Raw genomic sequence first — 17,800 nt, forward strand, 5'->3', positions numbered from 1 at the left:
GAACGAGGAGGTGGAGGGAGGAGAACAGGGCCAGAAGGAGATGTTCTTCGTGGAGCTTCCTGGGGTGGAGTTTAAAGCAGGTGAGAGGCCAGGATGAACCTCATTTGATTAAGAGCTATTAATACAATCGTTCGTAATATGTAGCATGCAATTGATTGATCCTGTACTGCAAGGCTTTTGTAGAAAAAAAGTTTTCCCTGTAGATATTTCTTATTTTAGTGGGCTGAACTGAGTGACCGTGGTCTTGGCTATGTAATAACTACGCTATTATTCCCCTGTGTTCTCTCCAGCCTCGGTGAACAGCAGGAAGGACAAGTCTCTGAGGGTGATGAGCCAGAAGTTTGTCATGTTGTTCCTGGTGTCCACYCCTCGGGTGGTCAGTTTGGAGGTGGCTGCCAGGATCCTCATTGGAGAGGACCAGGTGGCTGATCAGGACAAGAGCAAGTTCAAGAGTGAGTGTTGAGTCCATATGGGCAAAGCAGTCCTTCACGCCTCTGGCACATCCTGTGTTCTTTCAGCACATTTCTAGCTAGGATACACAAGCTTTGTCGTAAAAGTTGAGTGTGTAGTTGGCGCAATAAGTACGATTCTGCACACCGAAATGCTCCAACCAAGTGGGTTAAGACCGTACGTTCATTATCTGGTGATAATGAGTCTAATGTTTGAATGTGTGTGTCTGCAGCTAAGGTCCGTAGGCTGTATGACATAGCCAACGTGCTGCGGAGCCTGAAGCTGATAGAGAAGGTCCATGTGACAGAGGAAAGAGGGAGGAAGCCAGCCTTTGAATGGACCGGCCCTGAGGACTTCCCCAGTGTGAAGGGTAAATACTTATCAGAACACACCGTCTTCCCAATAATACTTCACTTGAAGGGGTTACCATACATAATAACACTATTACAAGGCTTTTTATAGGCATCACATGTCCTCGATTTCTACATGATATAGAAGTACCCTGTGCCATTGAAGCTATGCTGAACCTTTGCTATTCAACTTAGTGGTTTATATGAGCTTTAAGTCCGAACCTATGTTACCATTTAACCTGTAATGGTGTCCAACCTGCCTCTCCCAGTTCACCAGACTAAATCTTGTCTTCTTGTGTTTCAATTCAAACATAGAGACCACTGCCACTACAGCCACTGCCAAGAGGACACTTGAGTCTCGTACCTCCGTAGACAACTGTGCCAAAAATCTCTTCTCCTCTCCTGGGAGCAAACGCAGCTTCACCCGTCACCCCTCCCTCATCAAACTGGCCAAGAGCATCCAGGAAGACCGGCGCAAGATCAACTCAGCCCCCACCAGCCCTGTCAAGAGTAAGTCCTGGGAGARATCTAGACATTAGAGTCTGGGAGATGTAGTATTCATATGTTTTTAAGTGAGAGTTGGGTGTCTAGATTAGCTTCTGTTTTTCTTTTCAGATGATTCCTCGAGCAGCGAGTTCTTTCCCACCAAAATGGCTCAACTAGCGGCAATRTGTAAGATCCAGCTTGACCAGCAATCAAACGAGTAAGTGCTGCCTGATTCTCATTGCCGTATCGTATCCTTTAGTCTTCTAAATAAACCAGAAATGTTCTACATTTCCTTGTTAACATCAACTCAGACCGTCAGATGTTACAATGAGTCTTGTCTCGTTCCAGGGTTGTTGACAGGACACCTAAGCCTGCAGTTACTYTGAGTGAGGCAGTGCCAGATCATGAACAGAAAGCTGCTAAAAAGCCAGGAGCTCCCCAGCCGCCAGTATTAACACCCACAGAACCCCGTGCCAGCACTGTCCACCTCACCCCACAGGCACAGTTCACCCCCCAACCTACTGGGGCAATGTCCTTCCACCCTGCCCAGTGTTCACCTCTCATCCCTGTGCTGCTGCCCCAACTCCAGGGAGGCGGACCCTACGCCATCTACATGCACCACTCCTCCTTCAGGCCACACCCCCTAACTAGGCCTCAGCCAACCAGCCTCGCTGTGCGCTCCATGACCTTCGAGGATAAGACGGGGCGGAGCCCGAGTGATGTCACAGTGCACGGCCACTCGCCTGCTACGAACAACCAGCCAACCAGCAGCCCCTCAGCACTAAAACGTGTGTGTTCAGCGAGACCCTCCGAGGAAAGCCCCTCCAAGGCCAAGAGGATTGACCCCAGCACCAGGGTAAGACCTGTTCTTTACACGCTACTTCTGTCTCTACGCAGCTCAGTTGTACCTACTTTGARCAGAATGTGAGGTYACATGTCACTAGCAGAGAAKTTTGGCAATYTCATACAAATAAAGAAGCCTYTTAAATAGTAATAGCAACGGTCATACGAAGCTAACCCACCTCTCTTTCTTCCTCTCCTCCAGGACACGTCTCCTAAGCTGTGTGAGATCCTCCAGGCTCGTCTGAAGGCGCGTCGCGGGGGACTCCTCTCCAACCGTCCCTCGCCCCGAGCKCTCCACTTGGACCCCGAGTTTGTCAACACACCTGGGAGCTCAGTGGCCGCCGCAGCCAATCAGACACTGGAGCAGAACCTGGAGACCTTCCTGGAGAAGGAGGAGAAGGTCGCGACCTCAGACAGCGAGGCAGGGCTCACGCCGGTCAGAGCTGTTCCACTGACCCCCCAACACCTACACACAGAGGTAAACACACAAGACATATACACAAAGTAAAACAACACACACACACATAGCTAAAAGACCGATACTGGTATTAACAGAAAACACTTGGTGTATAGTGTGTATAGTATCTTTGGATGATGTGTACGGATGTGCATCTTTCCCTTTCAAGAAGATTCCATGGMTATCCAGAAACATGGGCTCCAAAACGACACAGGAACGATACATTTTAGTTTGAAACGATTCTGTGCAATTCGGTTTGATTAGAGAACGAATCGATGCACAACCATTTGTTGCATAAACACATTAATATAAAAAGTGTCACCTGCGCCGAATACAACGGGTGTGGACTTTACCGTGAAATGCTTGCTTACGAGCCCTTCCCYACGATGCAGAGTTTAAAACTAGTAACACGAGAAATAAAATACACAAGAATGGAGCTATACAGAGGGTACCGGTACCAGATCAATGTGCAGGGGTACAAGGTAATTGAGATGGATACAGTTGAAGTCGGAAGGTTACATACACCTTAGCCAAATACATTTAAACTCAGTTTTTCCTGACATTCAATCCTAGTAAGAATTCCCTGTCTTAGGTCAGTTAGGATAACCACTTTATTTTAAGAATGTGAAATGTCAGAATAATAGAGAATTATTTATTTCATCACATTCCCAGTGGGTCAGAAGTTTACATACACTCAATTAGTATTTGGTAGCATTGCCTTTAAATTGTTTAACTTGGGTCAAATGTTTCGGGTAGCCTTCCACAAGCTTCCCACAATAAGTTGGGGGAATTTTGGCTCATTCCTCRTGACAGAGCTGGTGTAACTGAGTCAGGTTTGTAGGCCTCCTTGCTCTCACACGCTTTTTCAGTTCCGCCCACAAATTTTCTATGGGATTGAGTAGGGCTGGGCGATATATCAATAACTAGAAGTAATTACTTCCCTCAATAACGATATAAAAACGTTTAGATTCATTTTCGATATAGAAGAATTATGTACAGCAGTCCATTTCACCTCTGACGCAGCAGGAACGTGCGGAGAAGTGACAATATGCACATGGAGAGGTATACGCCCACTAAAAACCACTTAGCACCTCGAGTGATGGAGTAGCCACTATTAACCACGAAAAATGAGTGATGTAGGTGAAAACAGTGGCAGTGATAGCCACGGAGAAGGAGCAGCTTCTAACGAAGAAATTATTGATAAAAAGGGTTCAACTGTTTCAGTAATTTGGAAGTGGTTTGGATTTTTGAAGTTTGACAAAGAGCAGAGCAATGTTCGGTGCAAATTGTGCCGTAGACAGGTGGCTACGAAGTCTGGTAATACGACAAACCTTTTTCAACATCTGAGGCAAAATCACTCTTTGGAGCATGCAGGAAGTTTGAGTTTGCGCCACGGTATTGATGAACGCCCCTCAAGCACCAGCCAATCTAGGGATGTTTGCCCGAAGCAGTCAACACTGACAGCGTTTATGCCCTACAAGCAAACATTGAAAGGACAAAGACATCACAAATGCTATTATGCATTGCTAAGGACATGCTACGAATTAGCACAGTCAAAATGGAAGGTTTCAAGAGGCTTATCAATTTAATTGACCCCAGGCACGTGCAGCCTGGACGCAAACATGGATCAATTTTCCTTCAAGTATATTTTAGTTTTTTGCTCACATTTATTTATTTATTTATTTTTATTACAATTTATTTTTATATGTAACCTTTATTTAACTAGGCAAGTCAGTTAAGAACAAATTCTTATTTACAATGACGGCCTATCGGGGAACAGTGGGTTAACTGCCTTGTTCAGGGGTAGAACGACAGATTTTTACCTTGTCAGCTCAGGGATTCGATCTAGCAACCTTTCGGTTACTGGCCCAACGCTCTAACCACGGTTTGTTCAGGCATTCTTGAGTTTGAAGCAGATATGCACCTTTTTAAACATTATTTGATTTAATATCATGATAATTATCGTTATCAAATGAAAAAATATATAGATATCGTGATCATTTATTTGCCATATCGCCCAGCCCTAGGATTGAGGTCAGGGCTTTGTGATGGCCACTCCAATARTTTGACATTGTTGTCCTTAAGRCATTTTMCRACAACTTTGGAAGTATGCTTGGGGTCATTGTCCATTTGGAAGACCCATTTGTGACCAAGCTTTAACTTCCTGACTGATGTCTTGAGATGTTGCTTCAATATATSCACATAATTTCCCCTCATGATGCCATCTARTTTGTGAAGTGCACCAGTCCCTCCTMCAGCAAAGCAKCCCCACAACATGATGCTGCCACCCCRGTMCTTCACGGTTGGYAATATATTGAATATATTTCACAACTTTGGAATGTATTTCACCCCCATCTCAAAATCGAATGGTTTGGACAATTTTTACGGGGGGATCTTCTCTCGCTTTGGGCAGGACTGTGGAAGCGGTGCCCCTGGGCAGAGAAGGGGGAGGCCTGTGGAGGGAGAGGCTGGTGGGGGTGAACTCCTGGATCAGGGGAGGTCTTGAGCCTGGGAAGGAGAGAGGGAAGACATGTTAATTACAGTCATAAGATACAGATTTTTAATTGAGTTTAAGTCATCTGATACCATATGCTTTACTTAAGGTTAAAAAAAAGAATGCAAAAAAATGTGATTGCTAATTTCATAAAGAGGAAAGCAATCTTACCCTGTGTATATATAAAAAATGCCCATAGTATGTGAAACAATAAGGACACCTGCTCTTTCCATGACAGACTGATCAGGTGCAAGCTATGATCCCTTAATTATGTCACTTGTTAAATCCACTTCAATCASTGTAGATGAACGGGAGGAGACGGGTTAAAGAAGGATTTTTAATACTTGAGACATGGATTGTGTATGTGTGCCACTCAGAGGGTGAATGAGAAAGACAAAAGATTTAAGGGCCCTTGAACGGGGTATGGTAGTAGGTGCCAGGCGCACCGATTTGTGTCAAGAACTGCAACGCTGCTGGGTTTTTCAAGCTCAACAGTTTCCCGTGTGTATCAAGAATGCATTGGAGTCAACATGGGCCAGCATCCCTGTGGAACGCTTTCGACACATTGTTGAAAGTCCATGCCCTGACGAATTGAGGCTGTTWTYAGGACAAAATGGGGGAGGTGCAACTCTCTATTTGGAAGATGTTCCTAATGTTTGGCATACTGATTGTTAAAAGCAAATCTACCAAAACTATTGCTGATGGTGAACCTGAATAATCCTAATTTAAATCTATTGTAAGCCCCTTTCAGCAGGTATAGCCAGTTGAGAGTTGTCTCTGGTAGGTTACTTTAATTCCAGTAAAACACTATTTTCAACAGTGCACAGATAACAATAACCTAGCAAATCACATAGGTTGTCACAATCTTAATATCACGCAAGCCATTTTAGTATTTCAATGCCGAAGGTGCCACACAGATTTGCAAGTGACCCAGCACGTGAAGCACGTTTGACTAGGCTACTGATATTGCCTGGAGTTGTTCGGCATGCGAAACGACTTGTCGATCAATGACTGTCACATGCAGTTCAACACAAAAGAGAAGAGAGATTTTCAGAAGGTAGAAAGAACCCCCAAAAATGATGAACCAGTGATTCGTAACGTTTGATTCGATTTTTCCGACCAATGCATGCTACATTGGGATCGGTCTGCGTACCGACGCACTTTTATTCTTAAGCATTTGAATCTGGGACCGATGCATATCGGAGAATCGTTACATCCATAATGCTGTATTAATGTCTCTCTCTGTGTGTGTGTTCCAGACTCTGATCCCCACGGGCTACCTGATCCCTATCTCCCAGCAGTCCCTCTTCAGCTACAAAGACATCCACAACACCGAGAGCAGCAAAGCCACCACACCCACCTACAACATCTACCACACACCCACTGCAGGTATACACACCTTTTTAACATTTATTTGCAGTCAGTACACACGCTAACGCAGATTTGAACTACGTCTTTGAGTAAAGCAGACTGTATCAGATGACTTAAATTGGACATCTGTATCTTATGACTGTAATTAACATGTCTTCCCCTCTCTCCTTCCCAGGCTCTAGACCTCCCCCGATCCAGGAGTTCACCCCCACCAGCCTCTCCCTCCACAGGCCTCCCCCCGCCTCGCCCTTCTCTACCCCGGGGCACCGCTTCCACAGCCCCAGCCCTGCCATCCTCAACTTTACCCTGCAGAACCTGGGCCTCATCCCTGGGCCTGGCTCTGTACCCGCTTGCAGCCCTGGCACTGCCCAAACCCCGGAGCACCCCAGCTCCGTGCCCCTGCCTCCCCACCTGGGCCTGCATCAGAGGGGCGGCATGGTSTTCGTTAAGCCCATGTCCCCCGTGTCAGTCCAACACCAGATGACCGGCCCAGGCGGGCAACCACTCACGCTAATCAGCCTACAGCAGGTGAGATGCATACTTGCATACATACATCCACACAAACACTGGGTCACACATACAGCATACATACACACACAGCCTCAAACCCCAATAAGCTTAACACACATACAACAGTCAGTCAAACCCCTCCCTAATTGATAATMGTGTGCTGCTGGTTCAGTGCTTGTGTAAGTAGCCTCACTGATTATATAAACGAGGTGTGATGTTGATTGCAAACATCTGCTAACTAACTTCTCTGCTAACTTCTGTCGTTGTCTATCTCTCCTCCTCTTCAGGTGACCACGCCCAAAGGGACAGCCCTCACCCAGCACAGTTTCTTCCACACCCCTGTCTCCCTCTCCCCGCTGGCTACCGTGGTAACCACCAGCCACGGACACACGGCGCCGGCGGGCGCTAAAACCGTTTACATCCCTCAGAGGAAGCTGGAAGTCACCACTGAGGACACCTAAAGACTATGCTGCTACACAACCTGTGTGTGTGTGTGTGTGTGTGTGCACCAGCCCTTCAATGTGTGTGTCTGTGCATGTCTGCATGGTTTTCTATGGTCTGACTGTCATATGTTTAAGGCGTACTGTAGGTTGAGTGATTTTTATGTTTTAGGGTATGTGATGTCTCCAAATGATTTAATCCAAAACTAGTCCATGGGTTATTCCAGCGTTCCCCAAACTCGGTCCTCGGGACCCCAAAGGGTGCGCGTTTTTGGTTTTTGCACTACACAGCTGATTCCAATGATCAAAGCTTGTTGATTATTTGAATCAGCTGTGTAGTGCTAGGGCAAAAACCAAAACGTGCACCATTTGGGGGAGCGAGTTTCGGAAGCCTTGGTTAATTCCATTTCTACAGGGGGAAAGACAAAGTATGTGAAAACTCCATACAGAAACAGCTGCGTGTCACCGTCAGCACAGCTAGCTCCAAATATAACTCTGATGGAGAGACCAGCCATGGTAAATACTCTTAACCCTGGGGCTTTGAGACACAATATGCCGGATATTACTGTGTAATACTATAATACTACAGCATACTTWTGATACTGGTTTATGTATGGATTTATGATTAGGGATCACCAGTAGGTATTAAACTGGTGAGGGGTGTATTCTGTGTCTAAATACAAAATAGTGAAACAGTCTGTCTTATTTAGGTTTTTGAAGGGTTGTTTGCCAAAAATCTAATATGCTGGCTGAGTATTTCAACATTTCTCAAAGAGAAGTTGTATTGAAGTCCCATTTACATCATCAACGTGCCATAAAGAAGAACAACTTAACCTCAGTTCACCGGGATGACATTAATATGTGACAGCAGGACTTTAATGACTGAAAGAGAATTTTCTTTTTGAAAACTATTGTAGAATAACTGTTTTTGTYTGTGTAAAATTGGTAAGATTACAATTTTGCACGTTGTACATGTTCACTGTTAGCCTTAAAAAGCTGGATTGTATGTGATTCAACTGTAAGGGGTGAATGTATGCGATGGCTTCCTACCTTAGGCAAATCACGTGATTGAAATTGGATCTTAATGTATAAGGAATGGACTTTAAGCATTAAATTCAGCTCAGATGTCCTTGTATATAAAATGGTAAATAAACATAATATTTTTAAACCGATCTCTGTTCTGTTCATGTATTTACTGTCTCCCTCGGTTGATGAATACATGGTCAACGATATGTTGGTGTCCTATAGCATTAGTCTAGAGTAGAGTATGAATATGATAAAGGTGGTTTCATATCCAACTGTAAATACAGTACATGCTTTCAATTCCAACCAATTAACACAAACTCGTATAGATCTATTTTGTTCTGTGTAGACACCCCTCTAAAATCATGTGCCATTCCAGTTACCATCAGCCAGACACATAATTCATTCCGCTTGGCTACTGTCACCCAGAAGTTTCGGGAAATCTCTATCAATCATGCTTGTGTAAGACCAGGACAAATGGTGAAATCTCCAGGGCCCAGCTTAGGGCCAGGGGTCTCTTTGGCCTGTGTTAGAGGTGGGGTGGGGGGCTACTGTAGGTCTCGAGTGTTTGTCCAAAGTTATTTTAGGAGGATGTTTTCATTTGAGTGTCACCATTAAACTGGGTGATGAGCGTGAGATGGGCTGTATTTAAGGACTCCCCTCGGTGGTGTTGGGGCGGTCGCACTCAGATTTGAGACTGAACTGGGGGGGAAGAGATTGACACGGATACATCCAGACTTGTGCAGGTATAGTAGTCAAATATTTATGATTTMTGAGTGATATGTTTGATATTGATAAATGTAACCGCTCACTGGTTGAATCAARGTTGTTTCCACGTCATTTCAATGAAATTACTTTGATCCAACGTGGAATAGAAATGTAATTGACTGGGACCGGTTGTATTTACAGTAAAACCGATATCATATACTGGCCAGTGTCCAATCAGTGCCATACTTTTAGAATATTTGGTCCGAGGGTCCATGGATCAGACTGATGTTGAACTTGATCAAGCTATCTCTAATTAAGTTGAATTGRATAAACATGATTTGAATTCATCCATCACGACTCACTGGATGTTGGAAATTTCCATGTGAGGTAAGTGTTGGTGACCCAGCTGCTTCAAGCGGTCCAGGGTGGATACTGAAATATGTTCTTCCATGATCCTAATGGGCTCTATTCCTGGAGTCTTATCACCACATACCAGCCCTATGAGGTGACGGACTACCTCTGAAATGAATGGGTGACAATAGAGGAGAGTCGGGACTGGCTGAGATACCTTATCTCTGCTAGAAGAACAGGCTTGACAACATCGCTGTCACTATACTATGATGGGTATCATCAAAGAGAATCCAAATGTAGACATTTATGTTTTTTTTTAAATATATATAATGTAGTCTGAACCTATTGCAATGCATGCATAACCGCGGGAATTAGGGCTGCTGAGGGTGCTGCAGCACCCCCTGATAAATCAGTATTAAAATAATATTTAAAAATATATATATTTTGGGAGAAAAAATGTTTTCCACCAAATTAGTGCTTTATGGCTTTACTAGTCCTGAGTAGATTGACAGCAGGTCCACCCCTCAACATCTTCCCACATGTTTATTTATTGACCACTATGTCATGATAAGTCAGAAATACACTGATGGTCTTGAGGCCACCCCAGAGTAGATTCAATCTGCAACCGTCTATTCCTCCATCTAACACCCCTCTCGATGCAGACTCTCACCCCGAGACAAGGATGCCAAACTGGGGCGGCGGGGCCAAGTGTGCGGCCTGTGAAAAGACCGTGTACCACGCTGAGGAGATCCAATGCAACGGGAAGAGCTTCCACAAGACCTGCTTCATCTGCAGTGAGTTATCCTCAGTCACACGCCATGTAGGCCTAGACTGACAGAGAAGACAAACTGATGACACCAAGACCGGTAATAAACTCMCATTACTCATTCATAAAACCAGGATCTGCTTAAAGAGTCGTTCCATGTCATTTCAGCAACCCATGACACCTACCATCTCACGTTGTTCTAAAATTGCTTCTGTAGTTAGAAACAGGAAATATTGGCATCCCTGAAACGTTATGTTGAAATTGTATTTTATCTCAGAGAAATTAAGCTAATTGATTGCACCCAAATTGGCAATTTTAAATGATAGCAAACACAGGAACACAAATAAGTTGAGAAGATTTGGAKAAGCTGGCTTCTGTTTACAGTTCTACAGTGGCCATTGAAGAAAAGCATCGTATTGCAGTTCAGAAGACTAGCCCTGTCRCACCCTTCATTAGCACAAACAACAATCCTCTTCTTTTGTTTYGCTTTGAGGTRGTCTGTTTAATTCTGCCRGGTCAACCAAACAACCAGCAAACCCTTCACTCCGTGGGCAACAGTAWTTATAGCCAGCCAGTCTATCAGTGTTGTGGTGTATTTAAGATTACTTTTTATCCTACGATTTGAGGACTGAATCCGGATGCCTCTTACACAGAGAGCCTCTTAGCTTATGCAGGTTCTATCTTAGCGATGACGGTAGCAGKAAAGAGAGGGGAGAGGTGGAGAGCCTATCAGGGAACACAAAATGGACCACCTAAAATGCCCATCTCAAGTAACGCGTTTCAATCTCACCTAATTACCCATGAATGGCTGGGGCTGGGCTTTGAACTGGGGACTGCCAATAGGTAGATAGCACCACTGGGAGCACTAAAAGGCCTTTGTAATTATCTGCAATTGAGGAGGGATCTGCTTCTCCATCTGCTGGGGCTGGCAAATGGGAGAGTCTGTTTGTCCACTACAAGCCTCTGCGCTACACAGTGGTGGAAAAAGTACCCAATTGTCATACTTGAGTAAAAGTAAAGATACCGTAATAGAAAATGACTCAAGTAAAAGTCACCCAGTAAAATTCTACCTGAGTAAAAGTCTAAAAGTATTTTGTTTAAAATATACTTAAGTATCAAAAGTAAATGTCATTACTAAAATTATAAATCCTTTCAAATTCCTTGTGTTAAGCAAACCAGACAGCAACATTTTTTATTTTTTTTATTTAATAAAAAATATAATAATAGCTAGAGGCACACTCCAACATTGCAACATCATTTACAAATMAATCATGTGTGTTTAGTGAGTACGCCAGATCAGAGGCAGTAGGGAAGACCAGGGATGTTCTGTTGATGTGCGTGAATTGGACCATTTTCCTGTTCTGCTAAGCATTCAAATGTAACGATTACTTGTGGGTGTCAAGGAAAATGTATGAAGTAAAAACTACATTTAGGAATGTAGTACAGTAAAAGTAAAAGTTGTCAAAAATTATAAATAGTAAAGTAAAGATCCCCCTAAAAACGACTCAAGTAGTACTTTAAAGTATTTTTTACTTAAGTACTTTGCACCACTGGTCCTACACAACCCCTCCAGACTGTAGTCTTCAGAAATAGACCCTGACCATGGACAGCTGAAAGGGGTGTGTTAATTGACTTGGGTGAGACCACTGCTAGACCCCAGGTACAGGCTTCCTAGTAATATGAATAACGCCATTATCCACAGCCTGATACAGTCGCTTAATAGGTGTCCGTGCATGAAAAAATATATTTTGGTATTCAAATAAAGGAACAGAATACTTAAGTGTTTTTGCTGTCCAACCTGACAAACTGACAAAAGTTAATCCATAGCTGTCACGGCCACAACATTCTTTCTCCTGTAAACTGTGGTTAAGTATGGACAGTGAGTCAACGTGTTGGTTTGGTTTGCTCTTCACCCCAGTGGCCTGCAGGAAAGGACTGGACAGTACAACAGTCGCAGCGCATGAGTCAGAGATCTACTGCAAGTCCTGCTACGGCAAGAAGTATGGGCCAAAAGGCTACGGGTACGGCCAGGGAGCTGGAGCCCTAAGCTCAGACCCCCCTGGACAGAACCTGGACCTGCAACCTCAAGAGTAGGCCCCTCTCGTTATTTTCTCTCTGACTCCCACACCCCCCAACTCTACCCCTCTCTCTTTCACATCTGAACAACCAACTTAAGGACTTGACATAACTAACGTTGAATAGGCGACTTAATTAAAAACACGGAGTTGTCCAAGACACTGCTGCAGTTAAACATCAATGAAAACATACATCAGTCATATTTTCAGTATCAAAAGAGAGACACGAACACAGCTTTCATAAAAAGCTTCCCAGACTTTTAAATGTTACCAAGGAAACATTTTAATTGTAATTAGGGATGTTCGTTTGTGTCTCTTTGGATATTTATTGTCATTTATTCTTTCCCCTTTATGWAGRTCAAAGCCTCGCCCCACATCCACAAACTCCAACTCCAGTAAGTTTGCGCATAGGTTTGGAAGTTCAGATRGCTGCCAAAGATGTTCGAAGGCTGTCTACGCAGCAGAGAAGATCATGGGGGCAGGAAAGGTAAAAGTCCTCCATATAAGCCCTGCTTGCACCCTTTCGACCACAACAATACAACGATCACCTAACTCTGATAGATGGGGTGTATGTGTTTCTTGTTGCAGCCTTGGCATAAAACCTGCTTCCGCTGTTTGCTGTGTGGAAAGAGCCTGGAGTCTACCACAGTGACAGACAAGGATGGGGAACTCTACTGTAAAGGTACATACACACAGGACCAAACAAGCTCCCACCATTTACGTGCTGTAAAGACCACACAGCTAGCCTGCCATACAGAGCTCCCTTTGATCACTGATACAGTCAGGCTTCAGTAGAATCTAGTGGCTAAGATGAGGGAGCGAGAGCATGGCCTTATTTATTTTAATGAGCATGGCCTTATTTCTATTACAGCATGTTGGATGACTGTCCTTCATATTCCATTCACCCAGCTCAATGTAACATCGATATGTTTAGGCTACTACATGATGCTCAAATTTTACTTCTACCCATCATACGGTTGCTAAAACCTAGCCTATGAATGAAAATGTTTACAARGTAGGTGCACAGGTCAAGAGAAATTTGAGTAATCAAGGTGGCAGACATTGACACATTCAATACCGCCTTGCACACTCTTGCCTGCATCTAGCTGATCTAGGGTGTAATCATTAGACCAACAGTTGCAAACGAGTTTCTTTTGGACAAATTCCGGTATGCTTACAGAATCGGTGGAATGAATACACCCCTGATCTAACGCAAACACAGTTCACTTTCATAGCAGCCACATACAAACAGCATGATCACTTTGCTCGTTGTAATTCCTTCTCATATCTACGAGCTCTCCTCCTCTCACCTTTTCCCTTCGCCTGTGGACTTCAGTGCACAACACATCAGTGAACAGGCAAAAAAAACTTTCTTCATATGATAACCGCTAACCACTACACACAGCCGACATCGTTGTCACCATATTAATGTCATAGTCAACATATCTACTAGAACTAATACGTTAATAAACCCGCTACAATCATGCACTACAGTGCACTTTTTCTCTCTTTGAATCAACTACTGACATTTTATGCACTGCAGTGCTAGCCAGCTGTAGCTTATGCTTTCAGTACTAGATTCATTCTCTGATCCTTTGACTGGGTGGACAAAAAGTCAGTTTATGCTGGAAGATAGGTTGGAGGACATCCTCCGGAAGTTGTCATAATCACTGTATAAGTCCATAGAAGGGGATGAGAACCATGAGCTTCCTAGGCTTTGTATTAAAGTCAATGTACCCAGAGGAGGACGGAAACTAGCTGTCCTCCGGCTACACCATGGCGCTACCCTACAGAGTGTTGTTGAGGCTACTGCAGACCTTCATTGCAAAACAATGTGTTTTAATAAATTATTTAGTGATGTGTATATATTTAGTTTTATCTAAAAATGATAACTTTTTTAAACGTTTCACTATCTTAATTTTTATGAAATTCACTGAGGATGATGGTCCTCCCCTTCCTACTCCGAGGAGCCTCCATTGCTAGAAACTCAATGACTCTCAGTCACCAGGAACTCAGTACTGTATCTTTCGGTGTTTCATTATTTCTTTGTTGGTTTCTTCCCTCTGTCTTTGCAGTTTGCTACGCCAAGAACTTCGGGCCGAAAGGAAAGGGGCTGGGGAACATGGGAATGGTGGAAGACGGAGAATGAATTCCTTGTAATAGTTTGTGTGTGTGTTCGTTTTCTTTTCTTCAAATATAGAGCATTTTGAGCACTTAGTGAAAATGTGTGTTAATAAAAAAAAATACCATTAGCTTGTATACTACATTTCTTAAAATCTCTTTCTTTTGCCTTACAATTATGTAAAAACAGTTGACAATAGTAACTCCATCACAGCATTTATCAACACATTAAACGATTGAGAGAGAGAAGTGATGTCTAGCTTGTATCAACTGRACATCCCTTTCTTGTGTTCAAGGCAATGGGGGAAACAGCACTGCTTCATTTGCATAATAAGGACATTGTTGATCTAAGTGTCATCATATCAAAGTGAGCTGTCCGCCAAATAACCTGGAACCACCACACAGACCTGGGTACAATACAGACGGTCGACCTATGGACGGTGTATAGGATGGGTAGACCTCAAATGACATGAATCAATTATAACTAGATGCTCTTCAAAATATATTGAAACTGAAACACAATAGAATATAAGCACACCTCAAAAGAAATAGGAAGCTTTGAGGCAAAAACATTAAGCGTCAAACAAAAGCCAACAAACGATTTAGCTAATAATATCGCTCCACATTAAAAACAAATGAGCATGAAAACGAAAACAAAAGAGGGAAGGAAACATAATTAAGTCATACTTCTGTTCCGTGTTAATGTGCTGCCTGGTAAAGACAGCTACACCAACATGCCTCCAGCTGTTTTTAATTCATTATTAATAGGATTTCATCTGCGCTCATAAATACGCCCGTGTCATTTAAATTAACAAGGCAACGCTAATTACCAAACGCATTTGCGTTAATCTATCCAAACTATTATGTCTTGGTGCCCAAGCGCAAGCTTTTTGTAATTAAAAGTACATAAGCTGCAGGAAGCTGATGAGGGTGTGTGTAAATTAATTTGTAAAAATGTTTACCTGTAATGAGTGTGGTGTATTTTTGTTGTTGTGTTTATTATGGATCTCCATTAGCTACTCTACAGTTCTCTTCCTGGGGTCCGGGCAAAATGAAGGCAGTTATACAATTTTAAAAACATAACAATCATTACAGAAGTCACAACACACTAAGTGTGTGCCCTCAGGCCCACACACCACTACCACATATCTACAAAGCAGAAATCCATGTGTACGTGTGTGTATAGAGCGTATGTTATCATGTGTGTGTGTATGCATGTGTATTTRGTGTATGTTATCATGTGTGTGTATGCATGTGTCTGTGCCTTTGTGTGTGTCTCTTCACAGTCCCCMCTGTTRCATAAGGTGTATTTTTACCTGCTTTTTAAATCTGATTCTAGTGCTTGCATCAGTTACCTGATGTGGAATAGAGTTCCATGTAGTTATGTAGTACTGTGCGCCTCCCGTAGTCTGTTCTGGACTTGGAGACTGTGAAGAGACTTCTGGTGGCATGTCTTGTTGGGTATGCAAGGTGTCCGAGCTGTGTGCTAGTATTTTAAAACAGACAGCTCGGTACCTTCAGCATGTCAACACCGCTTACAAAAACAAGTAATGATGAAGTCAATCTCTCTGCCATGAGAGATTGACATGCATGTCATTAATGTTAGCTCTCCYTGTACTTTTAAGGACCAGCTGTGCTGCCCTGTTCTGAGCCAACTGCAATTTRCCCAAGTCCCTCTTTGTGGCACCTGACCACACGACTGYACAGTAGCCCAGGTGCYACAAAACCAGGGCCTGTAGGACCTGCCTTGTTGATAGTGTTGTTAAGAAGGCAGAGTAGCGCTTTATTATGGACAGACTTCTCTCCATCTTAGCTACTGTTGTTTCAATATGTTTTGACCATGACAGTTTACAGTCCAGCYTTACTCCAAACAGTTTRGTCACCTCAACTTGCTCAATTTCCACATTATTCATTACGAGATGTACAGTTGAAGTCGGAAGTTTACATACACCTTAGCCAAATACATTTAAACTCAGTTTWTCACAATTCCTGACATTTAATCCGAGTAAAAATTCCGCCTTAGGTCAGTTAGGATCACCACTTTATGTTAAGAATGTGAAATGTCAGAATAATAGCAGTGATAATTACTTAATTCAGCTTTTATTTCTTTCATTACATTCCCAGCGGGTCAGAAGTGTACATACACTCAATTAGTATTTGGTAGCATTGCCTTTAAATTGTTTAACTTCAGTCAAAAGTTTCAGGTAGCCTTCCACAAGCTTCCCACAATAAGTTGGGTGAATTTTGGCCCATTCCTCCTGACAGAGCTGGTGTAACTGAGTCAGGTTTGTAGGCCTCTTTGCTCACACATGCTTTTTCAGTTCTGCCCACAAATTTTCTATAGGATTGAGGTAAGGGCTTTGTGATGGCCACTCCAGTGCCTTGACTTTGTTGTCCTTAAGCCATTTTGCCACAACTTTGGAAGTATGCTTGGGGTCATTGTCCATTTGGAAGACCCATTTGCGACCAAGCTTTAACTTCCTGACTGATATCTTGAGATGTTGCTTCAATATATCCATATAATTTTCAATTCCTCATGATGCCATCTATTTTGTGAAGTGCACCAGTCCCTCCTGCAGCAAAGCACCCCCACAACATGATGCTGCCACCCCCATGCTTCACGGTTGGGATGGTGTTCTTCGGCTTGCAAGTCTCCCCCTATTTCCTCCAAACATAACGATGGTCATTATGGCCAAACAGTTCTATTTTTGTTTCATCAGACCAGAGGACATTTCTCCAAAAAGTATGATCTTTGTCCCCATGTGCAGTTCTAAACCGTAGTCTGGCTTTTTTATGGCGGTTTTGGAGCCGTGGCTTCTTCCTTGCTGAGCAGCCTTTCAGCTTATGTCGATATAGGACTTGATTTACTGTGGATATAGATACTTTTGTAACTGTTACCTTCAGCATCTTCACAAGGTCCTTTGCTGTTGTTCTGGGAATGATTTGTACTTTTCGCACCAAGTACGTTCATCTCTAGGAGACAGAACGCATCGCCTTCCTGAGCAGTATGATGGCTGCGTGCTCCCATGGTGTTTATACTTGCGTACTATTGTTTGTACAGATGAACGTGGTACCTTCAGGCGTTTGGAAATTTCTCCAAAGGATGAACCAGACTTGTGGAGGTGTACACATTTTTCTTGGCTGATTTATTTAAATTTTCCCATGATGTCAAGAAAAGAGGCACTGKGTTTGAAGACAGGCCGTGAAATACATCCACAGGTACACCTCCAATTGACTCAAATGATGTCAATTAGCCTATCAGAAGCTTCTAAAGTCATGACATCATTTTCTGGAATTTTCCAAGCTGTTTAAAGGCAGTCAGCTTAGTGTATGTAAACTTCTGACCCACTGGAAT

General features: G+C 43.2%; 2 protein-coding genes across 2 annotated transcripts; both read left to right on the plus strand.

The window, feature by feature from the left end:
• The first annotated feature begins 6 nt into the window (after positions 1 to 6).
• Positions 7 to 8,573, plus strand: LOC112070036 (transcription factor E2F8-like). Its single transcript, XM_024137438.1, has 10 exons — positions 7 to 80; positions 291 to 452; positions 683 to 820; positions 1,116 to 1,310; positions 1,416 to 1,503; positions 1,635 to 2,142; positions 2,332 to 2,607; positions 6,340 to 6,469; positions 6,627 to 6,979; positions 7,249 to 8,573. The coding sequence occupies exons 1-10, from the start codon at positions 41 to 43 to the stop codon at positions 7,420 to 7,422; spliced, it is 2,064 nt and encodes a 687-aa protein (XP_023993206.1). The 5' UTR covers positions 7 to 40; the 3' UTR covers positions 7,423 to 8,573.
• Positions 8,574 to 9,040: 467 nt separating this feature from the next.
• On the plus strand, positions 9,041 to 14,576 carry csrp3 (cysteine and glycine-rich protein 3 (cardiac LIM protein)). The gene is made up of 6 exons (XM_024137439.2): positions 9,041 to 9,170; positions 10,146 to 10,277; positions 12,168 to 12,339; positions 12,682 to 12,811; positions 12,913 to 13,006; positions 14,400 to 14,576. The coding sequence occupies exons 2-6, from the start codon at positions 10,166 to 10,168 to the stop codon at positions 14,471 to 14,473; spliced, it is 582 nt and encodes a 193-aa protein (XP_023993207.1). The 5' UTR covers positions 9,041 to 9,170; positions 10,146 to 10,165; the 3' UTR covers positions 14,474 to 14,576.
• The last annotated feature ends 3,224 nt before the right edge of the window (positions 14,577 to 17,800 follow it).

The sequence above is a fragment of the Salvelinus sp. IW2-2015 genome, unplaced genomic scaffold, assembly GCF_002910315.2.
Source record: "Salvelinus sp. IW2-2015 unplaced genomic scaffold, ASM291031v2 Un_scaffold1209, whole genome shotgun sequence".
Classification (NCBI taxonomy): Eukaryota; Metazoa; Chordata; class Actinopteri; order Salmoniformes; family Salmonidae; genus Salvelinus; species Salvelinus sp. IW2-2015.